This window comes from Myodes glareolus, chromosome 10 (genome assembly GCF_982192425.1).
Source record: "Myodes glareolus chromosome 10, mMyoGla1.1, whole genome shotgun sequence".
NCBI lineage: Eukaryota > Metazoa > Chordata > Mammalia > Rodentia > Cricetidae > Myodes > Myodes glareolus.
Window position 1 is genome coordinate 12,486,214 of NC_142035.1, and position 17,342 is coordinate 12,503,555.

Genomic DNA, 17,342 nt, shown 5'->3' on the forward strand with positions numbered 1-17,342 from the left:
AGAGAGAGAGGGAAGGAGGGAGGGAGGGAGAGAGAGAGAGAGAGAGAGAGAGAGAGAGAGAGCGTCAGCTAGTCCAGTGTGCTGAATTTCTGTTGTTGGTCTCCCATGAGTCTCCATTAACTGAAGAGTTGATCTGTGAGATCAACAAAGCGTTTAATGTATGTTTCAGATGGGAAGCCATGATAGTAGAGAAGAAACTTACTCAGTTTCCTGCCCACCAGCAGCCACCCCATGTTCCTCACCCTAGTCCAGAGCTCTTCTCTGTCCCTGGATGCCTCTCTGTGTTGCTGCCCCTTGTAGGGGATGCTGACTCCTTTCTGTCTTTCAGGGTCACTGGCAGCAAGAAATCTACCAAGAGGACCAAGTCCATCAATGGCTCCCTGTACATCTTCAGGGGTCGGATCAACACTGAAGTCATGGAAGTGGAGAATGTGGAGGATGGGACAGGTGGGCCCCGCCCCTCTCCGCTAAACCCCTCCCCTCCCTGCCTGCCCTGGCATTCTCACTATGTTTGTGTGTACCATGTGTGTGCAATGCTCATGGAGGCCAGAGGAGGGCCTTGGATGATCTGGATCTGGAGTGACAAACAGTTGTGAGCTGCCATGTGGGTGTTAGGAACTGAACCCCAGTCCTCTAGAAGAGCAGCCAGTGCTCTTAGCTACCAAGCTATCTCTCCAGCCCCTTACTTTAGGCATTTTATAATGCAATCCTTTTTTTTTCTGCCTAAAATACTTTCTTTCACCATATTGGGTGTGGTGGTGCGTACCTTTAACCCCAGCACTTGAGAGGCAGAGGCAGGCAGATGTCTATGAATTTGAGACCAGTCTAGTTTGCATAGTGAGTTCCAGGCTGGCCAGGGCTATGTAGTGAGATACTGTCTAAAAACAAAATATCACCTCTTTAGTTTCCATTGCCCAGTATTTCACTTTAAATGTCTCTGGTTTTCAAACTCATGCATATAAAATGGCTTTAGATGCATGTGACCGTGTACATCCTTTTCTGTGTGTATAGTAAGGTAGTCATAGTGCCCTGTCTGCATTCTACATGGATCTTGCATTCAGTGTGCTGACCCTGGGATGCATCCTTGTCTCATGTAGGTCTGGGCGGGGCCTGCTTCCTGTGGCTGTATATCATCTATTGTCTGAAAATCCACAGGCAGGTGACCAAAGCTTAGGGTAGTTTCGCCATTCCCTGGGACCAGGGATGCTGCATCTCAGGAGATGTTCTGTGAGCCTGTCTGGGGAAGGTTCCAGTGTGGTTTTGAGCTGTGGCACATGCAGGCCCACAGCTGTTTCGCTGTCATGTTTTCAGAGAGGGTTACTCCCCTAAGTTCTGGGCAAGCATCTCTTCCACTATTACGTTTGTGCCCACATGAGAGGTCACGACACCTGTGTCACTGTCACTGTCGTGTTGGAAGGGACTGTGCAGATCTTTGCCTATGAGAGAGAAGCCAGGGGGAAACAGTGGTTGGGGGGAAGGTTTAGCTCCTCAAGCCTGGCCCTGGTGGTGGCCATCATTTTGCGGACTATTGGAAGTTACATAGCTATCTGTGTACTGATCCATGTTTGCCTCTCGTCCCCATCAGCTGATTACCACAGCAATGGCTACACTGTCACCAATGGCTGGAAAATCCACAACACGGCCAAGAACAAGTGGTTTGTGTGTATGGCCAAGACTGCGGAGGAGAAGCAGAAGTGGTTGGATGCCCTGATCCGAGAGCGGGAACAGCGAGAGAGTGGGTGCCTGGGCGGGTCCTGGACTGCCTAGGAGGTTGATGGGGTTCTTATAGGGTGAGGACTGTGCCTAGAGCACGGATCTTGGTCCCTTGCAGAAGTGTTGAAGCTACACATAGCAGGTGTTTTGATGGGTGGGGACATCTGTGACTATGTTGGGACCTGGTGGGTCAGTCAGTTGGACCACAGTCCCCATGTGGCTTACTGGTCACCCAGAGCATCTGGAAACAGCATCTTCTTTCCCCTGCAGCTAAGATGTTTGCCCAAACCTTTGTTTGTTGGTCCCTGAGTGAGAGTCCGGGGGATGGTCCTCAGGGTGCCCCTTAGGCATGGTAGAGAGCACCTCAGGACAGTAACCAAAGTGGTTCACTGAAAGACAGCACAGGGTTTGAGGTGACAGACCAGGGATGGGTGGGCTCTGACCCGTATCTCTGCCTTGAACTACTGTGGAGCCCACCAGACTGGAAACTTGAGGGGTCTGGGGTGACCTGAGCCTGAGCGGACTCACTCTCCTGCTGCAGAGGCTGTGGCCCTGCTGCCCAAGGCCTTAGATTTGACCATCATTGCAAACTCAACATTATCTCCTCATTTGATCACATTGAGCCTCAGTTTCCCCCATGTACATCCTGCTGACCTGAAACCCTAGCTGGTATATGCACCATAGGCACCTCACATTTGCCGCAGTTCCATCACCCTCGGAGCCTGCTCAGTCTGCTTCCCAGCCCTTTGTAGCAGTAGATGGGCTTTCCACTCACCCAGTGCTGAAACAAACCCTCAGTGCCACCCGGACCCCTCATCGTCCCTCTGTCCTTCTTCATTCAGGAGGTCATCGTGATCCTGCAAGCCTGCCCTTTGCATGCACGGCCCAGACCACTGGCCTCTCTCCCCTCCTCACACCACCCAAGTCACTGTCCTCATTCAGTGTCTTCACCCGTTTCCTAGAGAAAGCGGGGCCTTTTGGTAGCGCTTCCCCATCTTAAATATCAAGCCTGAATGTATTAGAATACCAGGAAGCCAGATAAACTCCTGTCTTTGGCCTTTGGATGGACAAGGGCTCAACGTCTGAAACTGTTCAGGGCTGGGGTGGGGTCGGTACTGGGGCAGGGAGTTGGCCCAGCTGGGTGGGGTTGATCTGCACTTTTGTGGTTAGAATCAAGAGCTGTGGTTAGCACTGGGTATATGTCATTAAGAGGTGTGTGTGGTCCAAGGGGACCTTGTCCTTAGATGTGAGTGTTGTCTTAAGTCCAACCTCAGGGCTGGGCACACAGGGATGGGCTCATACTGTGGTCTGTAGTCATAGCCCAGGTCAGGATATGGAACCAAACATCTTGGGATAAAATCTTGATGCCACCTATTCTGACAACATAAGTTCCCTGGGTCTCAGCTTTTCGTTTGTAAAATGGGGATAGTTGTGGCTCTTTTTGTGAGGAGCACGGGGCATGTATCTGAGGCCATGAAACACTCATTTGCTGTTGCTTTTATTGTCTGGATGGGGTGGGGTTCAGAAAGAGACCATGAGTAAAGTTAAGGATGGGGCCCCGTGTAGATGGTGTGGAGGGGCAGGACCGTGTGTGCAGTGTAGAGGGGTAGGTTAAGGCTTTGGAGCTTGGCTCTGAGTTGAAGGACTACCAGTTACCCTCAGACTTAACCTGGGTCCCTTCCCAGTCCTTCTGAGCAGTCCCTGGTAGGTGTGTGACATTGACCAGGGGTCAGGAAGTGCTCTATGGCTATGCCAGTGTGAAGTTAGCAGGCATGAATACCAGAACCCCAGACTGCCTCCTGTAACCCCCTGGCAATCATGTCCCCACGCAGGCCTGAAGCTGGGCATGGAGCGTGATGCATACGTCATGATCGCGGAGAAGGGGGAGAAGCTGTACCACTTGATGATGAGCAAGAAGGTGAACTTGATCAAAGACCGCCGACGGAAGCTGAGCACTGTGCCCAAGTGCTTCCTTGGCAAGTGAGTGGCATCTGATCCCAGCTGGCCATCTTCCTTTCCCACCCTACATCTGCCTTGCCCTGCCCTGTCCCATACGCCCTTTCTCTTGCCTGGGATCTCCCTGCACAGCCACCTTATGCCCCCTCAGACCTGTAGAGCAGACTCAGATGAGGGTCAGGGCTGGCGGGTTCTGCCGTAGTTCTGCCTGCTGTGTTTGCTCCTGTGTAATCTGCTTCCTGTAATGGAGTCCATGATAAAAGCTGAGATCTTCCCAACTCAGCAGGCTGGCCACACTCTGCCTATCTCTGTCTGTTCTGCCATGGCCAAGACAGAGGAGGCTGGGCTGTGATTAGAAGCTGGAGATGGAATTCGGAGGGTCTGGGGCAGGCTGGAGCCTGGTGGCCGGCATGGTACAGAGAAGACTGGAGATAGTGTCAATTGTCCTGGTAGGAAGACTAGATTGGAGACCAGTGTGTGGAGCAGGCATTTAGACGGCCTCTGAGTCAGGAGATCTGCTTTGTAGGCTACCATGTACTCAGAGGAGTCTGGGCCAGCAGCGTTGGGGGAGGGACAAGCAGAGACCTCTGTGGACAGTGGTCAGAGAGGTGGGGGCCCCTGGGTAGGGGTCAGTTCCTGTACACTAGGTGATGACATGGGCGGAGACAGTGAAGGAAGGAGCCAGACAGGAACCTGGTTTTAGAAATATGAAAATACAGAGCCCGGCTGAGTGTTCGTGTCCACCGGAGCCTGTGGAGTTAGGAGAGAGAACCCAGGGTCAACCTGAGGCCGGTTAAACAGGCTAGGGGTGGGGGTGGGAGTTGGGAAAACCAGGAGTTTTGGATTGCTCCATCCGTTGTCCTTGGGGGTCAGCAGTCCTGGCTCTCTGAAGCTTTGTGAAAAGGAGAGACCTGGGTTCAGGAGCTTGAAAGGTTAGAGGGGCACCTGGCTGTCTCCTTTGCTAATTCCTGATTCCACTTCATAGAAGGCTTTTCTCTAGCAGCTCCCCACTTCTGCCTGGGGGAGTACTGGAGAGCCTTCCTGCCAGCCCAGCCGGATGGGATAACCTGTCTGTGATTAAGGCTTCTGAGGCCCGGCTATCCTTGGGATTAGAGGAGATTTCTCTCGCTGCCCATTTGAACCCCAGCCAGCATCGCGGCTCATGTAACCACGGGGCCCAGAGGATCTGACTTCCCGTTAAGAGAACATGCTTCTTCAGGCTTAACTTCCTTCTGCATCTGTCTGGGCTTCCAATGCTCCTTCCCTGCCAGTGTGTAGCTCATGAAATCTCCAGGAGCCCTGGTCCCCTCTATAAGACTGATAGGTGGCTGGGATACAGGTCTCTCCCTCACTCAATCAATCGCTTTAATCTCACACAATACCGTGAGGCAAGTCCCTATTTTAAAGGTGAAGAAACTGAGGCATATAGAGGGAAAAGGTTCTGTTTGAAGTCACTGCCATGTGTGGAGATGGGATTCGCACTCAGGACAGGGTGACTCCAGAACTGGTGTTCTTTCTCACTGCCTCCATGCTTGCTTCTCTTTAATCTCTCTTCCGCATTTATTACTTCCCCCAATCTGTCTCCATGTCTGTCTGCTGCTGGACAGGACTCCCTGGTTGTGCTGTGTCTGATTTATCTTCATAACCTTTTAGGGCAGGGCTTTGAGTCAGACTGGGGCCGTGTCTTACTCCCCCATCTTCCTGCTGGATGACTTTGGGCACTGGGTTAATGTCTCTCAGTCTCAATCAATGACAAGGAAGAAGGGCTGGAGGACCCAGTGGAAATGCAGTAGAGCTCAGCATGGTGCTGGCCAGGGCACTGAGAACACACGCTGGGCCATGCACGTGTCATGGTATAGGGACCGGTGGGAAGAAGTGGCCAGTTTGTGCTCCATGCAGAAAGTAGCAAACTTCACATTTCAGTGATAAAAATCTGTGTGCTGTGGGAAGCATGCTTGCGCATATGCGTGTGTGTGCATGTGTGTGTGCGTGTGTGCGTATATATCTGCCTTCCAGCATCCTCAGGTTAGCTTGAGAGACAAAATTGCTCCCTCCCTCCATCCCTTACTGGTTGCCAGCAGGCAGCAGGGAATAGACAAACATCTTGCTGACAGGGATGACCATCCCTACGGGAATAGGTCAGTAGACAAATGGCCAAATTAAAGAAGGAAGCCATTGGCTCAGCGAATGCTGCAAGGCAGTTGTAGAATAATGTCAAGGGGAGAATTGCGGAGCTGATTCAGCCAGCCAAGATGGGCCTCTTAGGAAGGTTGCGTTTTAACCAAGGTCTGAGTGACAAGAATCAGCCACGAGAAGACCTTGAGGAACAGCATGCTTGGGTTGGGCATCACAGGTGCAAGAGTCCGATGGCTTGTTTGAGCTGTGGCACTGGAATGGCAAGGGATGGCATGAGACCCAAGAATTAGCAGGACTGCATTTGGTAGCACTGGGTCATGGGTCAGGTTTTGTTCAGGTGCTCAGGGGGCTCAACGGTTGAGAGAGATGGGTTGTCAGGCTCCGGACCACTTGGAACAAGGTGTGCCAGTCAGACGGTTCAGTCAGGGAGGTTTCTTGAAGGTGAAAGAATTTGCTGCAAACTTCGACAGTAGTTAGATGTCATTGGAAGTTCCGAGGTGGGAGACTTTGCTGGAGCAACTGTGTGCACAGCTGTGTACAACAGAGACCAGACTGAGCACTGTGGCACATACTGAGACAAACGGAGCACTTCAGTCCTGGCACTCGTGAGGCTGAAGTTCGAGCAGTGAGCAAGGCAGGTAGGCCTGGGTGACTAGCAAGAGCCCGTCTCAGGAACTAACCAGCCAACCACAGAAGATCCAAAAAGACTTGTCAGGGACTCCGTAAAGTGCTTGCTCCGTGGTAAAAATGCTTGCTGTGCAGACATGAGGGCCTGAACTCAGATACCTAGTGCTGGGGAGCAGGTGCAGACAGGTGGAATCCATGGGGCTGGCTGAGCAGCCAGTGTAACTGCAGTGGAGACCCTGTCTCAAAAGATAAGGTAGAAAATGATAGAGGAAGATGGCCCAGCACTGACCTTTGGCCTCGCACGCACACGCAGAGCTTGAACAGGCATCGCCATGGACATCGGCAGGGACTCTGTTCCTGGGACTCACAGGTGCGCATGTCAAACCCAGGCTCCAGGCCTGTGCAGGAGACAGGCGAAAGGATGTTCGGTTCTTGGGAGTGCGTGGCACAGGGGCCACTGGTCAGGTGGCTCTCAGGAAAGAATGGCAGAGGTGTGCCCAGGTGTTCCCTGTGCCCAGCCTTGGCCTTGACCTGCAGCAGGCTGAGCCATGTCCACTGGGCAGGGAAAGGGAGAATGGAAGCATCCTAGCTGTGCGTGGGCTCCACATCCCACCTCAGTCCCATTGCACCGTTGGGCACCCCACCTCGTCTCAGTGCCTCCCACAGCTGAGGGAATGTCTTTCTGGAAGCCTGGGCCTGTTTCCCTTCATAACCCAACCCAGAGCTACCGTCAGATCCCAGTTCCCTGCTCGGAGCTGCTGTACATTCTGATGTCTAATTTGGAACACCTCTCCTCCACCCTGAGACCCTGCTGGCCTGGTACAAATGGAAGCCTGGAGAGGGGGTTCGGAAAATCCTGGGTTAGACAGCTGCATTTAACAACTGGGAGCTTTGTAGGAACTATCGAGTGTTCCTCTTTCGGAGAGTTGAACCCACAGGGTTGCCATGGGCTCTTGGAGCAATAGCTTCAGCTTTGACTGGTTTGGCACAGTCTCCCCCTCCCCCGGCCAGCACCCCCGTTCAGAGTTCGAGGTTCCTGCGGAAGAAGAGATTAACTTTATCTCCTTACCCCCTGGGTCCCAGTTTAAAGTTTCACAGGATTAAAAAGTCCACCCACTAATTCCAGATGTCCTCAAGCAAGCCAGTTGTTTGAGCTGCATCCTGTTGAGCTGCGTCCAGCTGCATCTTGTTCCCCAGAAAGGGGCAGCTTTGCTTCGGTTCTGCCCAATAAGCTAAAGATCCAGCTTGGTTTCCCAAAGGGTAGCAGGACCCAGCGTGGGCAGTCACCGGTCAATTGCTCTGCTTTGTCCTCCATCTGTCTTCTGCCCCTGCAGCCATTTTGGGATACTTCCTGTCCCCACTCTGGCTACAGACCCCTTGTTAGGGGTGGCCCTGGCTAGGACAGCTGGTAAACAGCCCTTGACTGAGTCTCCGGCCTCCAGCCTCTGAGAGTGGGCACACCAACATCTGTTTGCCTTCTGGGGTTGCTGGTAGTCCTTGCCTTACCCCAGAGTTGAGAGTTTGAGAACAGAATCAGAGGTGGGGGCAGGGGTGTTGCGTAGGGGGATGCAGAACCTGGAAAGTTCCCACCTAGGGTGCCAGAAATGTACCTATTTCTTTACCATCTCTCCGGTGTCCTGTAGGCTTTCTGAATGCCTCACAGTGTTGCTACCTGCATGAGGGCAGGTCCTTCCTCTGCCAGCACAGAAAGCTAAAAATAGCGCCCCCTGCTGTAACCGGAGGTGGGACAGCTGGTTTTCATAAAGAGGGGACCAGGCACTGCTGCCCACACTCGTGGGTCCTGCCTGCTCTGGGCTCACCCTCTTCCGCTAACTCCAGTGGGCTGAAATCTGCTGAGCCCACGTGGCCACGGGGGCTGGGACCTCAGAGGCCTGGCTGAGTCTGACCCCTGGACTGTCACCCGGAGCCAGAAAAGCTCACCTGTCTCATCCATGCCCCAACCTTTCTGCGGACCCTAGAACATTCCTTCTTGCTCATTCCTCATTTGCTTCATAGAAGACTCTTGAGATCCAGAGTATGTCAGGGAAAGAGCCACAAATAAGATCAACTCCATCATCCAGGGGTTGCATTCTGGTTGTCTGTGTGGGCAGGAAAGGAAACTAATGAACACACACAGACATCTGTTAAGTCATACTGCAGAGACTTCTTGGCACAGAATGGAAGGGCATCAGGATAGGTGGGCTGCTGGGTCAGGCCCTGGGGGTGGTATGGAAAGAAGAGCCAGGGAAGGGCATTTCTGGGTAGACGAGCAGTAATTGCAAAGGCCCTGAGGCATGATGGGATGGAGTCTAGGAACTTTGTTGTTTGTTTGTTTGTTTGGCTTGTTTTTTGAGACAGGGTTTCTCTATATAGCCCAGGCTGTCCTGGAACTCACTCTGTAGCCAGGCTGGCCTTGAATTCACAGAAATTCACCTGCTTCTGCCTTCTGAGCCACCACCCCCTGGTTGGATTTTTTTCTGGATGTGAATTGTGGGTGGCTGATGAAGGTGCACATATATCTAGGCAGATGTGTGGGACAGCTGAGGCAGGACTGAAGTCCCTTCTGATGAAAGGGGAAGCTATTGGATTACTGTGAGGACAGGGAACATGTGATTTGAGCCATCTCTCCAGTCAGCTTTCTGGGCTTGGCATTGCCTCCTGCTGATTTTGTGTGTTTCATCTACATACTACTTACATACATACATACATACATACATACATACCCATCTAGTATCTGCTCACCCCCATCTAGCCATACCCTCCTCCAGCTATCCGTGTGTACTCCCACCATCCACCCAGCATTTCCTGTCCACTCGGCCAGCCCCTCCCCCGACTCTATATCTACTCATCCATCGGCGTTGATCTCTTGGATGGTTCGTTTGTCATCCATTCTTGTCACTTGCCTTCACATCACGTGGCCTGGTGTCTGTCCCTTGCTCATGCCTCCATCCACAAATCTACCATCGAGTCTTATCTAGCCATCCAACATCTGTCCTCTATCTGTCCATCATCCCTTCACCCTCCTACTCCTCTGTCTACCCACACCCATCCATCACTCATCATCTATCCATCCATCCATACCCTACCCACCTTCCTCTTCCCTGTCCTCCTTTTATCCATTATTCATAATCTACACACCACCCATCTATCCATCCACCCACCTACCCATCTATTCATTCACACTCTCATAAACCACCCCACCTATCCTTCCATGTACCCATCCATCTGTTCATCTACCCACCCACCCATCATTTATTCATCTACTAACCGTCAGCCATCCATCTCTCCTTTCACCCTTCTATCTATACGTCTCCCTTCCCACTAGCCCATCACCCACCCATCCGACCTCCTGTTGTGTATCTGTCAATCCTTCACACATCTATTCCTCTACCATTCCTCCATTTACCAAACATCCACCATCCTTCCAACCATGCACCTATCTGCTCATCCATTCATGTGCCTGCCACCCATCCCTTCAGTCATCTCCCCCCACCACACCAGGGTGTGGCAGACCTGTGTGTGACTGGTCTTAGTCACCTGAAAAGGCACAGATAAACCACTGTCTCTTGGGCCATGGCTCCTGGTTTTGTGTGCCTGCAGGAAGATCTGCCTATCATTCCTGGGGTGGATGGGGCCAGGCCAGCTTGGTTCTGGTTCCAGGGCCGGGGACCATCTCATCATATCTTTTGTTCCTGGCAGCGAGTTTGTCGCCTGGCTCCTGGAAATTGGCGAGATCAGCAAAACAGAAGAAGGAATCAACTTGGGCCAAGCCCTGCTGGAGAATGGTATCATTCACCATGGTGAGTGGAAGAGGTGTGGCACGGTAGGCTTGATGGCGGGGAAGTGGTCCTTTACCCAGAAGTCTGCTCCCATACTTCAAGTTGCTGACCCAGGACCACGGCTGCCTCATGACATTTCTCTAGGGTGGCAGAATGAGTATTCTCTTGGGCACCAGCAAGGAAGGATGCCTTAGAACAGTTGGCCAGGGAGTAGAACTTTCTATTTGCCTCTCCAGAAAGAACGAGCCCTCTGTTTATGTTTTAGCTAACTTGTAGGTGTCTGTTGCATGTCCCTTGCAGCAGACACTGCTTGCATGCCTGTGAACGGGACAGATGGAGCATTCCGTCCTCACAGAGCTGACCTTCTGCTTGGAAGGGTATCGTTGTGGCATGGTTGATGCTGGGAGAGCAGAGAGGTCAGTGTGGTTGTGGGCGCTCAGTTCTGAACAGGAGCTTGGGGATACCTCCCCTAGAAATGAGAGAGGCAAGTGGGCTCTAGGGCTCTTTATGGTCATCATCTAGTGCCCAGGGGGATGCTGAGTGGTCTACAGGGAGCAGCAAGGAAGGCAGTGAGGCCTCCTCCTGAGTGGACAGGGGCATGGTAGGAAGTGAGACCAGGTGACTCGGAACTGGGGAAAGACTCAGCTGTGAGGTCTGAGAGCTCATGGCGGTCACTGTAGAATGACTCCAGCCATGGCTGGTGCTGTGGAGAGGACGGACCTGCCACACTAAGCCCTGGCCCAACCCTGGCGGCTGTGTGGGCCCACTGAGCCAACCAGAAGCCACTGAGTGTCCAGGTGGGAGTGAAGTGTCTTCGTTCTTAAGAGATTTGGACTTCTGGCTATATACAGAATCTGCATCTGGGTCTGAGTCCCCAGCAGAATGGAAGGATAGCTGTGCAGATCCCAGCTGTGTGGGCTCTCCCCTGGAGTGCTTGGTTCCCATTTAAAGGACAGGGCAAATCAGAGGTGTCCACAGGTGTCAGCCAGATTGCTGGTCTCTGCCAGGCCTGCCCAGGCTGCGTGTCCCAGGTCTCTCAACGTACTGGGGGACCAGAGGGTGGAGGTGGAGGATGTTCCTAGCCTCACCAGTCCCTGGGTCTTTCCAGTCTCTGACAAGCACCAGTTCAAGAACGAGCAGGTGATGTATCGCTTCCGCTACGATGATGGCACCTACAAGGCTCGCAGCGAGCTGGAGGACATCATGTCCAAGGTAAGATGTCCTTCAGCCTGGAGGATGTCATGTCCAAGGTGAGATGTCCTTCAGCCTGTGGCCCCGATCCAGCTGGAGGTCCCTGCAGAGTGAGCCCATGTCCCCCGTAGCCTGCCCCTGCCCACCCTGAGTTTCCCAGCAGTCTAGAGGATGTAGCTCATTCAGACCTTGCTCTTGCTCATAGGGCGTGAGACTCTACTGCCGTCTGCATAGCCTCTACACCCCCGTGATCAAGTAAGTCCCCACGGCGTACCTTCTGCCAGTATCTGCGTGGCCCCACCAGTATCGGGACCTCTCTGAGATTCAGGCTCCTCCATCAGACAGGGTTAATCACTGAGCTCCTCTGTCAGGCCATCAGGATGAAGTGAGTGGATTTGTGGGATGTGCTGCAGTGATAGTAAGGGTTGACAGTAACTGGATCTACGTACTGGCTCCCAGCTGCGGGACCCCGGACAGTCCTCCACCTTCCTGTGCCTCACCATTCCTGTCTGAGGCAGGGTATGAAGCGGGATGCACTGCAGGGCCTCTGTGCTCGCTGTTGCTGTGAGGTGCTCTCTCCCCCATAGCCTTGGCTCTCCCAGAGCCTCCTTGTCAGGTCGGCTTCCCTGGCTGCCTTTACATTTTATTTTTCCTGGGATGGGCCCAGGGAAGAGACCCAAGTGTGGGACACATGCTCCACCACTGAGTTCCATCTTGAACCTGTCTGGCCCCCTCCCTCGTGTCCCACCCAGGAACTCCCCATGCTTCCTGTTAGAGTCATGCTTTCTGGTGCTCTGTGCCTGTGTTTGTCACTCCCAGGGACCCCTGTTCCCATGAGGTTTGCAAATGCTCCAGGATACGGAGTCTAGACTTTTTTTTTTCTGAGATGAGGTCCCTCTGGGTAGTCCTGGCTGTCTTTTGTAGACCAGGCTGGCCTTGAACTCACAGAAATTCGCCTCTTTCTGCCTCCCAAGTGCTGGGATTAAAGGTGTGTGCCAGCACCACCTGGCAGATTTATTTTTAATTTAATGAAACTTTTATTTTGATTTTCTGGGCTGCTTGAGCCTGAATTCAAATGGCTATGTGGCAGGGCATTGACCTCGAGTGGCGCAATCCTGCACTGGTGTTTGTTGAGTGACTGTTTCTATTCCAGCCAAACGGGCCCGCCAGCAGCTTAAAGTTACAGTGCTGGAGTCACGGAAAGTATGCTCCTAGGCTCCTGGCATCAGAAACGAGCGGGTCAGGCTCTGTTAGGAAGCCTGTGGTTGTGGGTGGAGAGACAAGGACAGGGCGACATGACTGTTGTCCCAGGGACTTCATCCATCCTGTTCGTGGTCTGTGAGGTCAGGCCCTGCAAACGCTTCCCCCACAGCCCTGCCTCCTCACTCACCCCTTCTGCTGCTCTGTTCTAGTCCTAAGAGGTAGTGGCTGAGGGGCCCAGCCTCTTTCTGGATTCCAGTGACCTCTGCCTGTGTCCAGCGGCCTCCTGGGCCCCATGGACTCTGCCTGTGTCCAGCGGCCTCCTGGGTCCCTGTGGCCTCTGCCTGTGTCCAGTGGCCTCCTGGGTCCCTGTGGCCTCTGCCTATGTCCAGCAGCTTCCTGGGTCCCTGTGGCCTCTGCCTGTGTCCAGCAGCCTCCTGGGCCCCTGTGGCCTCTACAGATGCCCAGCGGCCTTCTTGGCTCTGTGACCTCTGCCTGTTCATTCCCTACTGGCTTTCCCTGGGTCTTCCAACCTGCTGGCCTGACTTCCTTTTTCTTTTTTTAGATTGTGGTGGGGACGTACTAGGATCCTTGCTTAGTGTCACAGCTGACTATGCCTAATCCTGAACATCCTTCAGCGGCTCCAGCCAGAGCTGTAGAACTCTGTGTTCGTCAGCTTAAGGCTGAGTTTGTCACTGTTTGACTGTTCAGGTCCCATAGCCCCAAAGACTAGCCAGGTAGAGTGCATACTTCACCAGGACACTCCTGTACCCCCCAGGTTTAGGCTCTGCTCTGTGCTTAGAGCCCAACCTGAACTTAACCATGTGTCTTTGAACACGTGTGTGTCAGCACCAAAACAAGACAGAGAAACAGGGGAGCCTCCCTTACCCCTCCTTAGATACTCAGGGTTCCTCAGCCATGGACTGTGGACATTTGGCCAGGAGAAGTCCTTGCTGTAGAGACATCTGGCACTGTACGATGCTCATGGTCCCCAGTGTGGCACTCCACCCTAGGGCAAACCTGTCCATGCCGGCAAAGCTGCCTCAAGAGCCATGACTGCACAAAGAGGTCCCCTGGCTGCAGTCCGAGGCCTCCTCTTCAGTTTCTGATGGGGCAGCTGGCCCCTAAGTCAGGAGTGGGTCGACCTCTTCCCCTGTCTGTTGAAGATCTTCCAGCTGGAGCAGACTCCAGAAACCAACATGCCCCCCTCCATACAGCCAGTCATCGTCTAACATGCCTCCCCTCACAAGCCCCACTCATTTGTCCTCCTCCTCCCCAGGGACCGTGATTACCACCTGAAGACTTACAAGTCCGTGGTCCCCGGGAGCAAGCTGGTGGACTGGCTGTTGGCGCAAGTGAGTATGAGCGGCCCCTGACTGTGTGGTTTGGAATTAGCCATGTAGCTGGGGACAGGCCCAGCTCCTTTCTGCCCTCTGTGTCTACAGTGTGACCACACAGGGAGCCTCACAGAAAGGGACTCTGTCCCTGGGCAGCAGCTTCCTTTCATGTAGTGTCCTGGTGCTCAGTGATGGTGTTCACGCCCAGCCTTATACCTTTCTGCCATCAGAATGTGCAGTCTTCTGGGTGGTTGCTGCGCCATCACACTGTGGCAGCCACAGCTCCAGGCATTACACCCGCACAGAACTGCAGTCAAAAGGCAAGCAGCAGGGAGAGTTGGGCCTTTTCATTTCACGTAATGTTAAGGGAGGAAATGCCTCAAGTTCTCGCTGTCCAAATGGCTTGTCCCCTCAGGACAACCAGGTGTCACTGGTTGGATGAGCCCCACTTTTAAATGCTTAATCCAGTCCATGCGAAAGAGACCAGGAGTGTTGAAGGGTCCGGATGTTTCAGGATCCAGCCTGGGGTGCTCGGGGACAGGTTCACATGCTTGGGTTTGAGTTAGAGTTAAGACCCTAAAAGTCAGGAGTACCTAGCCCAGAGAAACCAGCCATGCTATGTGTGACCTCAGATCACAGAGTGTCATCTTCTTTGACCCTCAGGATGCATTGGGGTGGTGTGGTAACCGTTCCAGTGTTACAAATGGGGAGCCTGAGACTTAGGTCATGTGACTTGTTCTGAGTGCACAGCCAGATAGGGAGTGCTGTGTGGGGACACACCACCTTGATAATAACCAGCTGTGGGCTGATGGTGACCGGGGCAGCACATGCCAGCCTTCCTCCTCTGTGCCTTCTGGACCCAAGGGCCAGCGCCAGGGCAGAGAAAGTGGACAGTTGTGTCCCCTGAGCACCCCTTGCATTCATCACCAGGGCCCAGCAGATGGTGTTGCTAATGGCCTGGACATCTTAGTCACAGGAGGGACCACATGGGTCATGCAGGGAGTGGGCACATATAAATGCATTGTGGCAGAGTCACAACCTTGGGGACAGTGATTGCCCTGTGGAATCTCAGATTCCCTGTCTGTGACGTGATAGCTCACGAAACCCAACTCAGAAATCCTCCTTGTCATCGGGCAACCTGAATCAGCCCTCCCACTTGTGCCTTAGTTTCCCCAGCCATCAAGGAGTCGGTCAGTGGAAAGATGGAGTGTGGTAGGCATGGTGGGCAGAGGTATTCCACATGTGTCTGTGGTAGTCTGTTACTCATACCCTCTCTGTGTGCATCCAACCCTGTTTTGCTTCCACTGATCCCTTGAAGAGTCAGGTGACGAGATGGTGGTGGCTCTCCTGTGTTCCTGTGTGCCAGGCAGGGATATGCACATTTTGCTCCCAGGAGCGTCGGGGAAACCCCATGACTCTCAATTTAGACATAGCAGCAACTAGAGATGAGTTAGAGAACACTGCCCAAGTTGTCCTCCCCCTCCAACTTGTCCTCACTGGGGCACCCATGTCTGTCACTATGGCTTACCCTGTGTCCTGAGGAACCTCCTTGGGCTCTGGCTCCTCTGTTGATAGGACAGACAGGCGAGGCTGGTTCTGAGCCCTTTGCAAGCCGAGTGGACTCCAGAGGCCGACTAGTCCTCTTGAACCGAGCACCCAGCCAAGGCTACCTGGATTGGCAGTCAGTCCCCTCTAGACCTATGGGTCAGGACAGTTGCTGTGGACTGTTCCTCCCCGTTGCCTCCTCTGTCCTAACTCCAATTTTGCCATTCCCCTGCCACTGGGCTAGGATCCCTTAGGAGCTGTTTGTCTTCTCTGTGATCCTCAGCTAGTAATACAGTGAGCACTGAGGCCAAGTCTCTCAGCCCCTCCCCAGGGTCCCCAGTCGGCCCCCACAACTCCTTCTGGAGTCCCTGCACCTGGTCCCCATGACTGGCCTCACAGCCGCTGGAAAAGCAATCAGGTCTCTTTGGCTGGGAGTACCCTCCTCCACCCTCTAGGAGGAAGGTCAGGCCTGCTTGGCTAGGTGTCTGGCAGCCCTTCCCTTCTGTGTACTGTAGCAGTTGCATGCAGGGCTGGCTGCCTGTGTGTCTGGCAGCCTCTGAACCTGGCCCCTAGCTGTCAAGGTGCTCCCAATCACAGTCCTTGATTCAGTTGGCAGCTGTGCCTGAGCCTGCCTGCCTTACCTCCATGCTGAGGTTCTAGCCTCTCTCTACCTGGTTAGCAGTGAGATTCTTTTTTTGTTTTTGGTTTTTTTTTTGAGTTCTAAATCTGTTGTATTGGGATACACCTGTGCTTCAAGCATTTGGGAGGCTGAAGTTGGGGCGGGAGGTTGGGGGGCGGCGAGGATCCAAATTTAAAGCTTGCCTGAGCTGCAAGCTACACAAACATATTGGTTTGGGGAGGGGTGGGAACTAAGAGCAGGCACCAGGAGTCAGGTCCCTGCTCCCCATCCTTTGAGATCAGCCAAGTCTCCCAAGTTCTGCTGACATGTTCTAAAGACAGAAAGCCTAAATGAAAGGCGACTGTCGGAGGCCACCTATCTAGAAATGTGCAGCCGGGTGACTTTGGGGACAGATAGTTTTCTCAGTAGCATCCGCATGAGTCGGACTTCTGCCCGTCATGCCACCATCCTCACATGGCTTTGTCCCTAGTGTCCCCTTTCCAGAGGTTTGCAGAAGCCCCTGCAGGCTTTTCAGGCACCATAGACTTCATTTCTGCCACCAGGGACACGTCTACAGACGTAGAGAACAGAGCAGACCGGGATTTGTGCCTCTCATGAGAGCAGCACAGAGGTTGGTGGCCCGGCACATTAATGTGTACATGAGGTCTTTGGGAACCACTGTCTGTGTCCTTCTGCTCTGCCACCATTGCTGTAGTTTACCTTGCGGTCACATTTTGATCCAGAATGATTGCAGAAGCACCAGGTGTTACTCCTTTGTTCAGGGCAGGAGTCTGTGGGCACAGGGGACTTACCACACTGCCCTTGCTGTGTCTCATTACCCACCCTAACTACCCAGGTTGTTGTAGAAGGGGGCGAGAGTTTCCTTACTAGGGAGGGATCAGGAAAGGGCCGTTGTTAGGCAACCAGAAACATCTAACAGCTTGACTCCCTTGTTAGGAGTTTATTAGGAGTAGGTTCCAAACATGTTTGGCGACCTTGGTACTCAGTGTGACAAATCTCTGCCCTCATGCAGCCTGTGTCTCCCGGGTGGCAGCCTGCCATGGGTTGCCCTTAGAGGACTCAGTGCTGACTCCGCTCATGGCATCCCCTTCTGTTCATTGCAGGGGGACTGCCAGACACGGGAGGAGGCAGTGGCGCTTGGCGTGGGTCTGTGCAACAACGGTTTCATGCACCATGGTAAGTGCAGGACCTAGAACTCTGCTTGGGGCCTCGAGAGCC

At 53.4% G+C, this 17,342-nt stretch overlaps 1 protein-coding gene across 1 annotated transcript in view; it reads left to right on the top strand.

Moving 5' to 3' along the window:
* Positions 1–17,342, top strand: part of Prex1 (phosphatidylinositol-3,4,5-trisphosphate dependent Rac exchange factor 1) — a 156,043-nt gene that overhangs the window by 105,140 nt on the left and 33,561 nt on the right. Inside the window, exons 8-15 of the mRNA XM_087910975.1 lie at positions 329–447; positions 1,586–1,735; positions 3,546–3,693; positions 10,132–10,232; positions 11,320–11,423; positions 11,608–11,657; positions 13,882–13,957; positions 17,228–17,300. Of these exons, the coding sequence (XP_087767101.1) occupies positions 329–447; positions 1,586–1,735; positions 3,546–3,693; positions 10,132–10,232; positions 11,320–11,423; positions 11,608–11,657; positions 13,882–13,957; positions 17,228–17,300 (821 nt within the window). The remainder of the gene's footprint in view (positions 1–328; positions 448–1,585; positions 1,736–3,545; positions 3,694–10,131; positions 10,233–11,319; positions 11,424–11,607; positions 11,658–13,881; positions 13,958–17,227; positions 17,301–17,342) is intronic.